Source organism: Myotis nattereri, assembly GCF_964212035.1.
Source record: "Myotis nattereri genome assembly, chromosome: 3".
NCBI classification, from domain to species: Eukaryota; Metazoa; Chordata; class Mammalia; order Chiroptera; family Vespertilionidae; genus Myotis; species Myotis nattereri.
The window spans coordinates 177,320,471-177,336,193 of record NC_138077.1 but is presented as its reverse complement, the minus strand read 5'-3'; the positions used below and the strand labels follow the sequence as shown (position 1 = coordinate 177,336,193).

General features: G+C 45.2%; 1 protein-coding gene across 1 annotated transcript in view; it reads right to left on the bottom strand.

Moving 5' to 3' along the window:
* Positions 1-15,723, bottom strand: part of PLPP3 (phospholipid phosphatase 3) — a 78,319-nt gene that overhangs the window by 17,154 nt on the left and 45,442 nt on the right. Inside the window, exons 3-4 of the mRNA XM_081086668.1 lie at positions 3,920-4,200; positions 3,460-3,517 (exon numbers count right to left, since the gene is read on the bottom strand). Coding sequence (XP_080942794.1) covers positions 3,460-3,517; positions 3,920-4,200 — 339 coding nt within the window. The remainder of the gene's footprint in view (positions 1-3,459; positions 3,518-3,919; positions 4,201-15,723) is intronic.

The following is a 15,723-nucleotide window of genomic DNA, read 5'->3' as shown; positions in this document are numbered from 1 at the left end:
GTTTGCCGACCACGGTGCTAAGTGAACTGAATTTTACTGGTTCATAGCCCAGTTCGCAGGAACCAATCCAGGCCAGAGGCGTAGACCTCGCTGCGACCAGTAAGGACTTTCTGGAGCACCCTGCTCCCTTGGAAACCTGAGCCTGGGAAACTATGTGGGTCAGCAGGCTCCATTCACTCCCACTCCACAAGGGCAGGTACCCCTAAGGCAGGAGAGGACATCAAACCTCCTGACCACGAGGATGTAATTGGACCGAACAGCAAGGGGACGTTCCCAGAATCCGAATTCCTACAGGAGCTTCATCACAGTCCTAGGCACCCTGAAATGGCGGGAGCAGAGCTGGAGAGAAACCCAGAAAGCCTAAATCACCCTGACCTCTCAAGCTGCTCAGCAGCTCCGAGGGCCTGTCTGATCCACCTTCACATCCCTGTGTGTGGGAAGGTGTCTGGGCTGGAAGAATCCACTCCCTAACCATCAGTCTGATGTTGAAAAAGCAAATAGTGTTTGACTTGCAATCAGAGCAACTAGGTTTGAATCTTTTCTGTGCTTCGTACTAGCTGTCTGAGCACGGACAAGTCACAGTGCTTCTCTGAATGTCTGCTTTCTCATGTGTAACATGCAGAGCTTTGTTCACTAAAAAGAAAACACACCCACATATTGTGAGCATCTATTCTATTCAAAACTCTGCAAAAGACACAGACATGAATAAAATTAGTTCCTTCATGAGAAAAGAATATAATTTTAAAGCTCTTTTCTTGTACTAACAGTTTCTTGCCAATTGCTAACACTGCTATTGTAGAGATGACGAAGATGACATCCTACCTACAATATGTGTTGGGTCGCCCCCCTCACCCATCATGTGTGTGGAAGTTCCTGGCACAGAGACCTCATCCCATGAATGGAGTTCTCTTCTTCCTGGCCTTCGCTTCAAAATCGGGGTCCTGTGGAATTCTAACAAAACCTCCTTAGAAAGCTCTGGCTGGACTCGATCTGGCTCCCCGGGTCTTTACTAGCAGAGTTAGATGTGGGGTGAGTCACCCTGCGTTTTTGCTAAGTCATTTGTGTTTCATTATGTGATGATTTGCATACTGGTGAAACAGGTCTGCACTGTCCTCTTGCTTCATTTCCATCACTCCGGGGACAGCTCTGCTGAGAGTGAAAAGGAGGCTTTTGTCCTTCCTTCTGTCCCTGCCTGCTCTCTTCCTGGAAGTTTGTCCAGATCGCTGACACCCACAGGGTAAAACTTTCTCCCTTCTCTCATCTCCTCAAGTGGTTCACACTTGGCTCTGGCTCATGTGCCTGGTGACTCGTCTACATGGTGCAGAACTTGGATTTCTCTGTAGGAAGTTATTCAACTACTTTCAGGGCAAAAAAGAAATTTTTAGTTGACTTTTCTTTTTCTTCAGAAGGGAGTCAGCCCGGCTAATGTGGCTCAGTGGTTGAGTGTCGACCTATGAACTAGGAGGTCAGGGTTTGATTCCAGGTCAGGGCACATGTCCAGGTTTCAGGCTCAATCCCCAGTAGGGGCTATGCAGGAGGCAGCCGATCAGTGATTTTCTCTCATCATTGATGTTTCTATCTTTCCCTCTCTCTTCCTCTCTGAAATCAATAAAAATATTTTTTAAAAAAAGGGGGAGTCAGATCTTGTTTTCTGTCCCTATCAGGGGTAGAAAAAGAAACTACCATTTTGGTGAGCACTGTTTTAGATACTGTGCTAGGTGCTTTAAATGACATAACCAGCATTGTTACAGCATTCTCTTAGGTTTGACACCATTGTGCCCATTTTGCAAATAAAAAGAACAAGTCCAAAAAAGGTCATGTCACTTGTTCAAGGTAACAAAGAGCCATGTTTTATACGGAGTAAGATTTGTTTCTTTCTAAGTCCATACTCCTAATCACAGAACTACCTGGCTTCCTTAGGTAATTAGTACTTCGCACACCAAGTATTGGGATCTTACGTATTGAACTTCTGCCTTTGGAGAAAAGAGGGGACTACATAGCTGTCCTGAACTAAAGGCCAATCTGCATGGGACATTTGGAACTTCAGGCTCCTCCCATTTCACACTTGCATAACAACTAGGTCTGAAACACAAGTGCACAGCCTTTGTAAGCGTTATATAGAATCTCTGACCCGCTCGTAAGCTAAAGGCACCTCACAGCAGAGTTAACGGCCCTTTCTTCTGTGCTCTAACCCTTCAGTCTACCCTGGATCAGAGAACTTATCCAGTTGTTTTGCAGCCATGTACTTTTCAGGCTTCACACACAAAATGGCGCTCTTTCGATGTCCCCAGGTGCTCACAAGGTCTAATTATAGGTCACTAACACAAGGAGGATGGAAGGATGGATGGAAGGAGGAAGGGAAGGAGGGAGGGAGGGGGAGAGCAAGGGATGAAAGGATGGGTGTATTGGTGGATGGGTAGATGGATGGATGGATGATGTAGAGAAAAAACATCTGGCATAGTGGTGGATTCCACTTGCAAACAGCAATCTTGTTCCTACAAAGTTTCAGCAGATACCCCCAAAATCTGTGGATATGCCTCGTGGGTACACCAGACCTCACTGCTCCAGGATTCTAAACATGCTGAACAAAACCTCAATGACTAACAACCACAGGCCAAAACACACGGCTGTTGAGCCACTTCCCTGTTTCCTTGGTACCCGGCATACCCTCTGACACATAAACAGTTCTCACGAGCACCACAGTAAAGAGTCATTCATTCGGTAAACAGTTCAGTGAAGACGCAGCAAAGGTCTCCTTTACACCACGCAGGCCCCTCGTGATCTATTAAGTCAGTGATGAGGAGACAAAGTTCTGATTGCAACGGGAAGAAGCTTACAGTTTCTCTGGTGGATATATACAAAGAAGTGAATGGCGAGAAACTGGGATGAGAAACTTCCTTACACTCCCCAACTAAGGATCAAACCCACAACCCAGATATGTGCCCTGACTAGGAATAGAACCCGTTAACATTTTAGTTCACAGGAAGATGCTCAAACGACTGAGCCACTCCGGCTGGGCTGGTTTCTATAAATTTTGGAAATTACTTGAATTCTCGGAGCCTTACTTGGTAATCCTTCCCCACAACAGAAATGATGTTACTTATGAGATAAGACTCCTGTAACAATCAACTGAGTTAATGGATTTTCAGAAAACAGTGCTTATTAATAAATTTATACAAAGTGTTTTCATCACTTTATAATTTCAAAATGGGTACTCAATGCTTATCAAGCAGATATGCTATTATTTTTATTTGAAAAATGGAGAAAATCCTGGAAAGTAAAATAACTTCTGCTAAGGCAATGGCTGAGCTCAGAATAGAACTTATTTTTTCTAGCTAATCTCCTTTTCAAGGATTTCACTGTAAATCTGTCCCTAGCCAATCGGGGGGGTTTCATGTACAGAAGGGATGTAAGCTGGGGCTGGATGCTGGACATTGGAATCAGAGGGCAGATACTTACCACCAAATACAGCATGGTGTACATGGAGAAGGAGGCGTGGCCAGAGAAGAAGGACTTCCTGCAAGAGGAAGAGAGGGCCATGAGAGCCGTATTCACATTCCCGTACACATTTGACGCCTGTCTTCTCTGCCTAGATTGTCACCTTGAGAGCAGCACTATTTGTTTATTTTTGCATCCTTGATGGTACTTTGGATGAGTTGTCTGGAACCTTGCAGGCACCCAATGAATGAATGATCAAACGAATGAATGAATGAATGAACTTACCTATACTATATCATACTTGTTTATTTGCATATCTATAATCATTTGTGAGTTCCTCAAGAACAGGGACTCTGTCATACTTGCCCATCAAACCCAGAGCACAGCGCTGGGCCTGGCACCTAGGAGATGCTTTGTATATGCTCACTGAATTGCCTGCATCAAACGGGTGTACATAGTGGTCACGGGAGTGGGGCCTCACCTGGCTTCCTGGACTTTGCTGGCATCGCCTCTGCATTTGTAGTTTTGAACGTAGCCCTCGGAGCAGTTGATGAGGCTGAAGTCAGGGTTGCAGACGCTCAAGAAATGAGGACGCAGACGTCCTATGGAGACTTTGGCAATGTCTGTGAAGGACTGGCTGATGGCACAGCCAAAGAGGAAGCAACCCACTTGCTTATAGAGGGCTGCCACATAGGGATTCCGAATCGTGGACCGGGACTTCTCCTTCAGGTAATAGATCCGGTAGAATTCCCCTGTGATGATCTAAAAGGAAAGCAAAAGGGGAATTAGGCAGGATCAAGACCCATTATCAAAACTGATGCTGTAAAGGGTATTTAACAATGTAAGAGAATGTTCAGTACATAACTGCAAGTTATATTCTAGGAAACCCCAAGTTCTATTTAAAAGCATAAAAATACAAATATGCACGGGAGGAAAGTTCTAAGTGCTAACATGGATGTCATTTCCCCTGTTCAAGGAAGTCCTGCATAGCCATATAGTACCTTCATAATGAAAACGTACACTCAAATATTGTCATGCAAATACACATTTCAACATAAGAAAGAGATAAATAAGAACTTAGCTACATAAAATACATCTACATGAAGAAGCAAGAACAGTTAAGATGTCAGAGGATTGAAGCAAATGTGAGGACTCTGGGATTGGGGTAAAGGATCACCAACAACAATCTAACTCTACAAAGGGCCTCAGCCTTGTGCCAACACTGAGCCACGGTGGGGGTTTCTGTAGTAAAGGGTGAACGCCCCAAGGCCAAGTCCTGAGTTTGAGTCTGAACTCTGCCACCTACCTGGTGTCCTTAACCTCTCCAGGCTTCAGTCCCCTCCCTCCAAGAAAGGAGGCTACACACCTTTGCAGAGTTTTTGGCTTAAATGTGATAAATAAACTGGGTCATGGAAAGTGATTATTCCATCTTCTTTTTTAGAAGCACAGTACGATGAAATGAACACTGGTTTACAAACCAGGAACTTTTCATACAATGCCCTTCAGTGTTTGTGAATTTTCTCAAGTCTGGTTTGCATTGTCCCTTCGATCCTGAAGGACAGCGAGTCTTGATTTTCGTACCCTTCCTTCATCCCTCAATGTCTACTTCTTGACACTCAGGGGACATTTATCACTATTAAAAAAAAAACACACACACAAAAGAGAGAGCTACCGATCACTGAATCCCTACTTCATACCAGGCATTGCTTTTATATACTTGATTTTGTGAAATCCTCACAACAACCACGATAGATACAATTGAGGCTCAGAGCGGGGATGCACTTCAACTGAAGCTGCCTGGTTTTATAGTAAGAATGTGGGTGGGGCCAGCGGATTCCCTGTACGATAAATGCCTATGTTGCCTACGCAGCAGAGGACCGATTCTGCTCTGGTGATGCACCAAACCACACAGCCTGCTGCCCTTCTCTTAACTCCGAAGCACAGCCCTGGCCACTTCCTGGTTGTAACCACAGTCCAGGGGGAGCGATATTCAACTCATCACTCACCACAAAGGCCCTTTCACTCTTCCTCACAGGGCAGGAAGATGAGCCACACTTGCCCTTTCAGGGAGCAGAGAGCATGTTCACAACCACAAGGGAAGCAATAGGCTGACACGTCGGGCACTCCTTTCCAAAGTCTCCTGTTATTCTTCCACAGCGGGGTCTGATCCAAGTCCTCCAGGGCTCCAGAGGCTGGGGATAGGATGGCCATGAATAAAGGGGCATGCCAGCTGGGCCAAGGGGCCGACAGTGCAACAGTGAGAAGAGCTACTTCTACAGCTAACATTCATACGGCGATTCTGTGTTTATAAGTGCTTGCCATTTATTTATTTTTTTAATGTGTTTAATTGACTTCAGAGAGAGGAAGGAAGAGAGAAAAACATCGATGAGAGAGAAACGTAGATCGATTCGATTGGCAGCCTCCTACAAGCCCCCTACTGGGGATTTAGCCTACAACCTGGGCATGTGTCCTGACTGGGAATTGAATCAGCAACCTCCTGGTACATGGGACAATGCTCAACCAATGGATCCACAGTCGCCGGGCACTACTTATTTCTAAGTACTACATTTTGGTTTCCCAGATCAGATTGAGTGTGATTCTATATTAGAGGGAGACAATCAAAGGCCAGTCCAGCCAGTCTCCTGGCTTAGCCACCCCCTGAGTGAGCAGGACAGTAGTCTTCACAAATGCCTTATTGCAAAATTGGAAATATCCTCTAAACATTACCAAGAGTCCTTTGATAACACATTGCACAGATTAAAATCTGAGAAGCATAGCAAGTCAGAAATGAAAGGGTCCATTATATACACAAGAAACTGAGGTCCAAGCTAACTCACATTTTAAAGATTAGACCCAGGTGTTCCGAGTCCCCACCCAGCATTCTTTCCTACCATTCATGGCCTAATTCCCCTTTTGAACCTGTTTACACTTTTACCCTATGTAACCTTACAGGCTAACAAGTTCCAGATGTTTATAACCGCCATCATGTACTCTAACTCTTTCTTATTCTTCTTTATTTATAAGTCATGCTCACGTAACTTTAGACACAGAGGGAAGAACACCAAAGTAAGAGTCAAGGTGCCAGGGTTCAAAAGTCCCTACTCATTGAGTGAATTTGGAATAAGTTAGGTTTTACATTTGCAAAATGAGGACGCTGGGCTCCATGATTCATTACCTCCTAATTGCAATGACATGTATTCTCAGCTCTCCTGTGCCACCTCCACCACTACCTCCCAACCCAGCAAAGGTAATAAGCAGTAGGAAGACAACGTGCTTCCTAGGAGATGACCGAAGGCAAGGAGTGGAAGCAAGGCCCTGTGCAGGATCCCTGCCCTTGGACTGCTCCTGAGGTACTTGAACCATATCACTGTCACAGATTACGAAGCTGTTTCTAATTGGCTCAGCTTCAGTGTGATTTCCTATTTGATGCTGAGGAAGAACATGTGGGTTTCCACTGCAAATTGGTATCTTTTACGTGAATTAACTAATGCATCTCAGGTGAGATGCCTCCCTGCACCAGTCAGCTTAGACTCGCAGTGGTTCTCAACCTTGGCTGCACATTAGAATCACCTGGGAATCATTTTGAAATCCTGATTTCTGGGCCTCATCCTCCGGAAATTCTGTTTCTTTGTTATGGGCTGAGGCCACAACATTAGTAACAAAGAAACAAAATTTCCAAAGGATGAGGCCCAGAAATCAGGTTTAAAAAAGATTCCCAAGTGATCCTAATGTGCAGCCAAGGTTGAGAACCACTGGCTTAGAGAGAAAGGGCTTGATTACAACTCAAAGATTCCTTTCAGGTCTGACATGCTTCATTATAAAACTTCAGTTTTCCGTGCCCCAGTCTTGCAAACAGCAAATGGCTAATTAAAAGGCTTCCTCTAATCATGGGGAGATAAAGAGAACATTTTATGGTACATCAAATTCCTAATAACAATGTTAATCATAGCACCAATCATCCTCATTTCTTTTGTACTTTATAGTTTCATTTAATCTGCAACTCTGTGGAGAAGATATACCCATTTTAAAGATGGTAATATTGAGGCTCTGAGAGCTACTGATTTATCTGCAGGATTAAAAGGCGAGCTCAGATATTCTGACTCTCAAGTTCCAAGACCCACGGCTGACTACATTGAGAAAATTTTATTATTTCTACTGTTATGAAAAACAGTTTCCACTGTACTATAGCAATTGCATATTTTCAAGGATTGGACCAGGCTGAAGCCATTTAGCAGACACATGACTCCAGGACCACATGGCTTCTGGGCCAGCCCTGACAGATCTTGGAGTTAATGAGCAACAAATTATGTATTTTCTCTCTCCCCTTGAACAGAAGGGTCGGGGAGTCGACAACACAGCCATAAATCATCATTATGAACCAGCCGGACTTGGCTTCTTGTAATCCTAACCCTTAAAAGGCCATTTAATGAAATTTGGGCTGTGAATGACGGCCCGCATACCTCACCTCTGCACAAGAGGCGAAGGCTTAAATTGTTCCCTGACACGTTACACACCTAACTCCGGAGTCCCAGATTTACTGCTTTCGGACTTTATTCATTACTCACAATGTTTTTATTCCTGGTTAATAAAATAAACTCTTCTCTTCCCCTCCCTCTCCCCCTACAAAGGCTGTGTCCCCACCCCCAGACTCAGGCCCCTGGAGCCCTCAATTCTGCTTCAGTCAGCAAGGTTGTGATATGTAAATTTCACTGCCTTCAATGAGACAAATGCCTTCAATGTTGATCCCTTCTGAAGCAGCAAGCAACAGATTCTGGGGGGATGGCCGGCTGCCAGACGAGCAGAGAACTCTCCCCTACCTGCCTCTTAAAACACTTGGCACAGAATCTGGAAACTAATAAACTGGAAAGCACTGCAATTAAGCTACGAGGGGACAGAAAGGGATCAGTCCTTCCCTGAGAACGGCTGCAGTTGTGGGGGGAGGTTGTCTCCAACTCTGTGAGGGCCACTCTTCCTGTCTTTCCTGGTGAAAAAGAGCTCAACTTGCCCACCTATTCACAAATATTGAACTGTTCTGGGGAGGAAATTTGGAGAAACATTGGGATAGACTTTCTGGATAGGAGAGAGCCTAGGATGGTTAGATAGCACTGACTCTGGAGCCAGCAGAGCCTTGGTCTGAATCTCATCTCTTAACCTTAGGCAAGTGACTTCATCGCTCAGGGTTTGATAGCATCTACCTGGCAGGATGGCAAAGGGGACTCAGGCAGGCGGTATGTCAAATGGCCAGCATGTAGCTGAGGAGCCCTCTGAAAGTTAATTTTCTTCTCCCATTGGAGAAGGGGAAACAGAAAACTAGCAAAATACTCATAGAGAATATCTTTTCCCAGATACTTCCACGGGCTCCTTGGAAGAGAACATTCCAGGAAGTAGTTTAGAAGTCCCACCCCTCCGGACACATGTGTATAGATGACGTGGGTTTTGACCATTTTATCTAAGATGACTTTTTCAAGGGAACAAACTGGAAGGCAAGTCTAAACCCAAAGCGGAAAGAGCACACAGTATCGTCTGTTATTATTTTTTTTTTTAACATTCCACTCTATTTTAAATTACATCAAGGAAAGATATTTGCAGTGTCTCAAGGATCCCTCTTTTTAGAGATGCAGAACTCATCTCCTTTCCCTACTGAGTTCGAAGGACCAACTTCCCTATGTTCTGATCTGCTTGAATAATATTTGCATAGCACTTTACAGCTTACAAAACATTTCCCCGTCTACTGTGCTATTTGCTTCTCACAACAGCCTGTGAATTACTAAGTTATTGCTGACACTTGATAAGTGAGTCCGGTGAAGGGCAGAGGGGCCAGTAAGTCAGGCCAGTGAATCACTCTGGGTCAGAAATTAGGAGGTCTGGACCTCCTTGTTCTAGTTTCTACCCGCTGTCTGCTGGCCTCAAGCTGGCTTTCTCGCAGAAGCCCTAGCAGGCAGCAGCATTATGTCTCCGGTGAGACAGACATCGCACCTGGTGAGGACACGTAATCGTCAGGCACCTGGACGTCCAAGCCCCAGATCAACACAGAGCACCGGGTTGTCCTTTCACCTCTCGGCTGTGTGCATCAAAGAACCTCTTTCAGTCCAGAAGAGATTCATTCAACAAGCATTTGATGAGGGAGAATAATAAAGGGAGAATCATTTTTCTCAGTCCCAAGGGAAAGGAAACATAATGTATCCAAGTCCTGCTTCTAAGGATGGAGAGACAAGTGTAGCGGTATTTTCTCTGAAGCTGAATGTTCAATCCACGGTAAGGAATCGCGGTATCTTTGTGACTACAAACGCTTGATGAAAATTTCCATTTTTTATTTGCATAGCAAATCAACCTCTTTGGCCGGAGATCAGCACTTCATAGACTCTGAAAGGCGATGAGGACATAGATCTATCCAAGGCCACCAGTGGGCTCTATGGGTAAGTTAAAACCCCAATATCTAAAACATGGACAGCAAAGAGGCAAGATAGAGGCCACAGAAGCTACTCATAGTTGAAATCAGCAGCGGCAGCCCTATGCTCACTAGTCATATGAAGAAGGCAGTCTGAAGCATAAAGCCTCATTCTTTTCCCAGAAGTCAAAGACTCAACGAAGCCATGGGTCTCCTAGATGCCTAGCTCTGCCTGTCCATGCAAGTCTCCTGGCTGCTCTTTCCCAGCATTGCCTACTGCCCATCTCTTACTCCTTTGTGACATTGACTTTTCTAAGCTTCCTTGAGATAGCACCACTGTTCTTTACTTCCTATTTCTCAAACACCATCTTCCTTTTTTCAGTGGCTCCACTTCTGAGTTCTACCAGATAAATGTGGATCTTCCCTAAGGTTGTCTTCTTGCCTGTCTGCTGTGATCTCAGCTGTTTCAATTATACTTTTGTGAAGAAGACCTCCATTAGGGGGTCTCTCTCTCTCTCTCTCTCTCTCTCTCTCTCTCTCTCTCTCTCTCGTTACAGATTACACCTTACCCCTTTCCAATCATCAGTAAATCTCCCAACTGGCTATCAAATCAATGTCATTAGCACATCATCCTAATTATTCCACTCATTCCCACTTCTGCCCCAAACTTCACTTTCCTCCATTTCTGCTCAAGGTGCCATAAAACATACAACTTCAAAGACATAAAGCCCGGCCTAGACTCTTCCATCTCCCTTATCCCACTGTCATCCAATTCTGCTCATCCTGCTTTTGCAAGGCGACTCACACACCATGTTTTTCTCTCTCTTCTCCTTGCATTGCCTGTGATTCAGGTCTCGAGTTTATCTGGGTTGGAAAATTGACCAAACTAGCTTTAAATACTTTTCATCAATCTCTAGCCAATTAATTGCAGGAAAAACTCCTCAGCATTCAAGGAATTTCACAATCTTGCTGTCATCTTTTCCTATCTTATCTTTGCCTACTCCCTCATAGGTTATTTCTCCAGCCAAGCAGGTCTATTGTTTAGTCTCTACCATCCTTGACGCAATCCTCTGCCTGGAATGTCAGGATCTCTGATGAAAGTTCCGACCATCTTTCAAAGTAGAGCTCAAGTGCCAGTTGGTATACAAGGTTATAGTTCTGGCTATTTTACATAAGGGTCTTGCACAACTGAGCTGAGAAGTCTCAGTTTCCTTATGTGTAAAAACAGGCATGATGCGGTACCAACAACTCAAGGGCTGTTGTGATAATTAAATGGGTGAAGTACTCAATGAATCATGATGCTGATGAAGTCCTCGCCAATGAAAATAACCTCCAGCCATCTTCCTCTGAACTCTTGTAGCGCCGTATTTATCTCTCAGACCATTTATAGCATTTGGCCTATTTTGTCCTTGAAGCTCTCACTTCTCTGAGGCCCAGCACCCTGCACTGTCCTGAGTCTCTTCTTATTATCTGAACAATTCTTTATCTCCTCGGGAGTCAAACAGTATAGTCAGTCTTGTACTTGCCCTGCTTCTCTTTTAGACCATAAGCTCTGAGGACAGTATTGTCTTACACATCAGCTTCTAGCGAAGCTGCCTATCACATGCCTGCTTGTTCCAGGGGAGGTCTCACCAAGTATGTACCTATCATCTCATGCACAAACCACTTCCTACAAATCACTATCGCACGCTGTCAATCTTAGACAGCCACCCGCCCGGTGGTCTCGATGTTTTGTCTTCCTCCATACACTGGGCTCTCCAAAATCTAAAAGCTTTGCCAGCTCACTAAATAACGAGTACTCTGCATAGCACCCAGCACTGACAGGGCCTTCTAAACATCAGTGCAAGTGCTGGGCTTTGGAGTCAGACAGGTCTGGGTTTTAATTCCCCCACTCAACTAAGCAGAGAAACCTTACACTGGTCACGTCACCCTTGAAAGCGTCAGCACACTCCCTCCCTCATTGTACGCGGGGTAAATAATACCTATCTCAGGCAGCTGTTGAAGAGGATTTAAGATAAGGCATCTTAGTTTCTGGCCCATTATAGAGCTGGCCAATGTTATCCAACTCTCTACCCCACCCCCTAACACACCCTGACTCACAGGAACAGACTTTTCAGCCGCTTAAGCATTATCACTTAAAATGAAGAAAATTGTCACCTTCATAGTAGATACCTTTTCAAATAGTCATTAACCTCTCAGACCTCTGCATAACCAAGGAAGAACTAACTGCACAGCTCTCCCTTCTTCCAAGGCAGGAGTGGGGCGGTGGGAAAGGGGACAAATTACAGTAAATCCTAATCTCCATGCCTGTGTTTTGTTAAATCGCAAATAGATGCCCCCACCCGCCACCCCTCCAGGGATAAGAAGGCCTCAGAAGAACGCCAGAGCCATCTGACCAGGGGATGACACAGTTGAAGGATTAATGTGGCCGCTCTCTGTTGGTGGTCTTGGTAATTGCACAGATGCAGTGGATTGTAAACTGGGGGACGGGGTCTCCCACTAAGGCAGCGCCGGGCCAGCACGGCTTCACTTTTTTTTTCAGAGTTGAAAACACGACTAACCTTTAATGAGGAGGCAATCCTGGGGAACCTTGTTTTCTTGGCAGCGCTTTCTCAGATAAAGGGAGATGGGGGTGGGGAGGAAGTAATGAAGTCCAGATGTAGGCACACTGCAGCCTGATCCTGAACAAACAAGTCTTGGAGGAATTAAGCTCTTCTTCATGTCTTTCCAGCAAGAAATGTTCATGTGGCACAGAGCATGTTTCGTGTGCACTGTGGGCCATACAGGGAAGCAAACAGGCCACTTCTCCCTGCTGAAGACATCTTCTGACATCTTTTGACCCAATAGTTTTTGATTTTCTGCCCCAAATGCATGGTTTCCTGTGATTTTTACAAATATATATTGACCATCAGAGTCTGTGCCTTGTGCTAGCAATACACAATCAAACCAGACTGGTCTATATCCTGATGCAGATACCAGGGCACACAGGAACCAGACAAGTCAATAGACGTGACACTTCAACACCATAACACTAAAGACAGAGGTGGGCCCAGGGGCCTGGTGGACCTTTGGAAGGTGGGAGAAGACAGCCAAGGAATGGTTGCTGAAGAAGGAAATGTCTGCGTGGTGTTTGTTTAGTACCGACCGTGTGCAAGAGGAAAAGGCACCTATTCCTCTGCCTCCCAGGAACCTATTATCTAGCTGGGGAGACAAGACACAGACACACATCACATTACAAGGCAATGTGTATTGAAGAGGCTATTTGTCTGCTTCAGGTGGGGCAGCTTGTAGCAGTTTAATGATGAGAGAAAACACCCAGCTGGTTGGGATAAGGTTCATCACTATGTCCCAGCACCTGCTACACCATGGGTGTTTGATAAGTAAGGCGGGCAGGCTTTAGGAGGCAGCCACGGGGTCGTTATTTCTACAAAAAGCCTTGGTCTTAGCGTCAGAGAACTCCTGTTCTGACGCTGCCACTAACCAGTTATGGGAAAGCCACTTCCTATCCTTGGGCCTCAGTTGCCTAAGCCATAAGAATCAACCTCCCAAGAGGACTGCCAGGTACGCACGAGAGAATGTGCACACAAAGGCCACTTTGTACACTATCCGGCACTACAGACATGAAAAGAACGATTCTCACTGAGGACACACATGTCACTTGACTTGACCCCCCAAACAAGCCATGGAGTTGGTGAACTTCTGTCAACAACTTACAGAAAAGGAAGGCTTAGCTCTTTTCCAAGGGAGTCAATGGCTTTGCCTGAAGTTGAAGGATAAGTCGCAGAGTAAGTAAGCACAGGGGTTGGGACATGGACCTAAGTGAGGTGATGACCAAGTCTGAGCTTTTTCTCCAGTTAGGAAGATTATCACAGAGGATTAGATTCACTGGGATGTAAGAGGAAAGCAGCTGTTTTATGGCTGGGGAGACAAGGGTGCATCAACTCCTAGATATTAAGGATCTATCTAAACCCCTTGCAGGGCTTGACCAAGGCAATCCCTGATCCCATGTTTATTTAAAAAAAATACTGAGCATTTTTTTCCATATTAAAACCTTTGCCCACAATACTCTTCACAGCACAGCGCCAGGCAACATGACAGGAGGCTGATAGGAGATGATGTTTTACTCTTTGCTCCTAATCTCACTGCTGCTAGAGCCATTATGCCTTTATATGGCAGGGATAGAATCCACTGCTTTGTGTATTTGGAAGGAATTCCCATCATGCTAATTCCAGAACCTGAGGTACATCTGAAAAAGAGGTCAATGTGACTCGATTTTTCCCTCACTCCTGCCACAGAAGGGTGTCTGCTTTCTCTATAACTTCTGCCGATCTCCACCACCGCCATTCCATTGGTTATGGGGACATTCAAACTGAAGCAAGGGCACCCCATCAGCCAAGGCTTCCCTTGTTATTTGACACAAACCTAACATTTGGCAGAGTAGGAGGATTAGGTTTCCAGCTCTGAATGCCCAGCTGCCACCCTGACAGTCACCTGTGCCCTCTGACCAGAAGCAGATTCTGGATGGAGCCAGCCGGCCTCCAGGACTGGCCATAAAGGGAAAGTGGGAAACAGGTTATTGTTGTTGTTTAATGTAAGCTGCATAGCTTTTCCAGAAATGAGTCTATTAAAGTGAATGATTCGCTTTTCTTTATTTGTATTTATTTTTTCCCCATACCCTCTTCCACCTCCACCCACTCGCCTCTCCACCCCACTGTGGTCCACGTTGATTCACTTTTCCTCTGAGGCCTTTGCTTTGACTTTTTTCCACACGGACTCTGGCACTTAATAGCAGGTAAACAGGCAAGCAGCCCCACTTAGGAGCCCACATCTCCCCCCACCCGCAGCTGACATGCAAGGGCAGCTGGGTCAGGAGGGAAAGGTCCTTTTGCAAAGAGCAGAGGAGCAACAGTCATGAGACCTGAGTTCTAGTTCATTAGCTACAAGGAAAGAGCAGGAAATCAGAGTCCAAAGGCTGGTATTTCTTTCCTGAATCTATTTCCGCCAGATATAGGGTCTTGGCTAAGTCACTTCACCATTCTTTGAATCTGTTTACTCATTCATAATAAAAATAATTGACACTTATTGAATATGTGGTAGGTGCCGGGCACTGAATTACTTTACATACATTAGCTCCTTTAATTCTAAAAACCTGAATAAGTAGGCGTATAATCTCCATTTAAGAGATGAGCCTGCTGAGACTCAATGAGGCTCAACTTGCTGCTGTTCCACAGCAGGGGAGCTCAGATGTGCACCAGAGCTTATGCCTTTAACCACATCCTAAACTAAGAACCATAAGAATACCTAGCTATCGGTGACTCTGTGAGGAGGATGAAATGCTTGAACAGAGGCCACAGGTTTCATGGCAGACAGCAGGACCTGACGAAAGATCATTTTTGCAGTATTTGCTTGCCTGGTCTTTCTCAGAACCACAGGAAAGCACTATCCAAACCTATTTGCTCATGTTGCATGGGATGGGGCGGCAATGATATTGCTTATCCTACAACCAAGACCACAGCACATGACTATTTCAAGGAAACCGGGGCAGCCAGGGAGCATTTATAATTTAAACATTGACATGACATGAAGAGACAGGCCAGTCACAATGAAGCTCTTAAAAGCGGAGTGTTCATGGAAATGCTAGCATCTGTAAGGTGGAAGGGACGGTTTTGGCAAACAGCAGGAAAGAGCTGCTGCCCAGGAGATTTGCTGGAGGAAGCGTGGATCTTGCAGAAGCTGCTTTAGCTCCCTGTGTTCACCTGGCCTGCTGCTACAAAGCGCATGCCCACGAATGACAGCATTTGATTCTTAGGGAAATCCACGCGAGGGAATTCAAACACCACTCTCATTTTACAGATGAAGAAAAAGGGGGCTAGGGAAACCAGAGATTCGCCTCATTC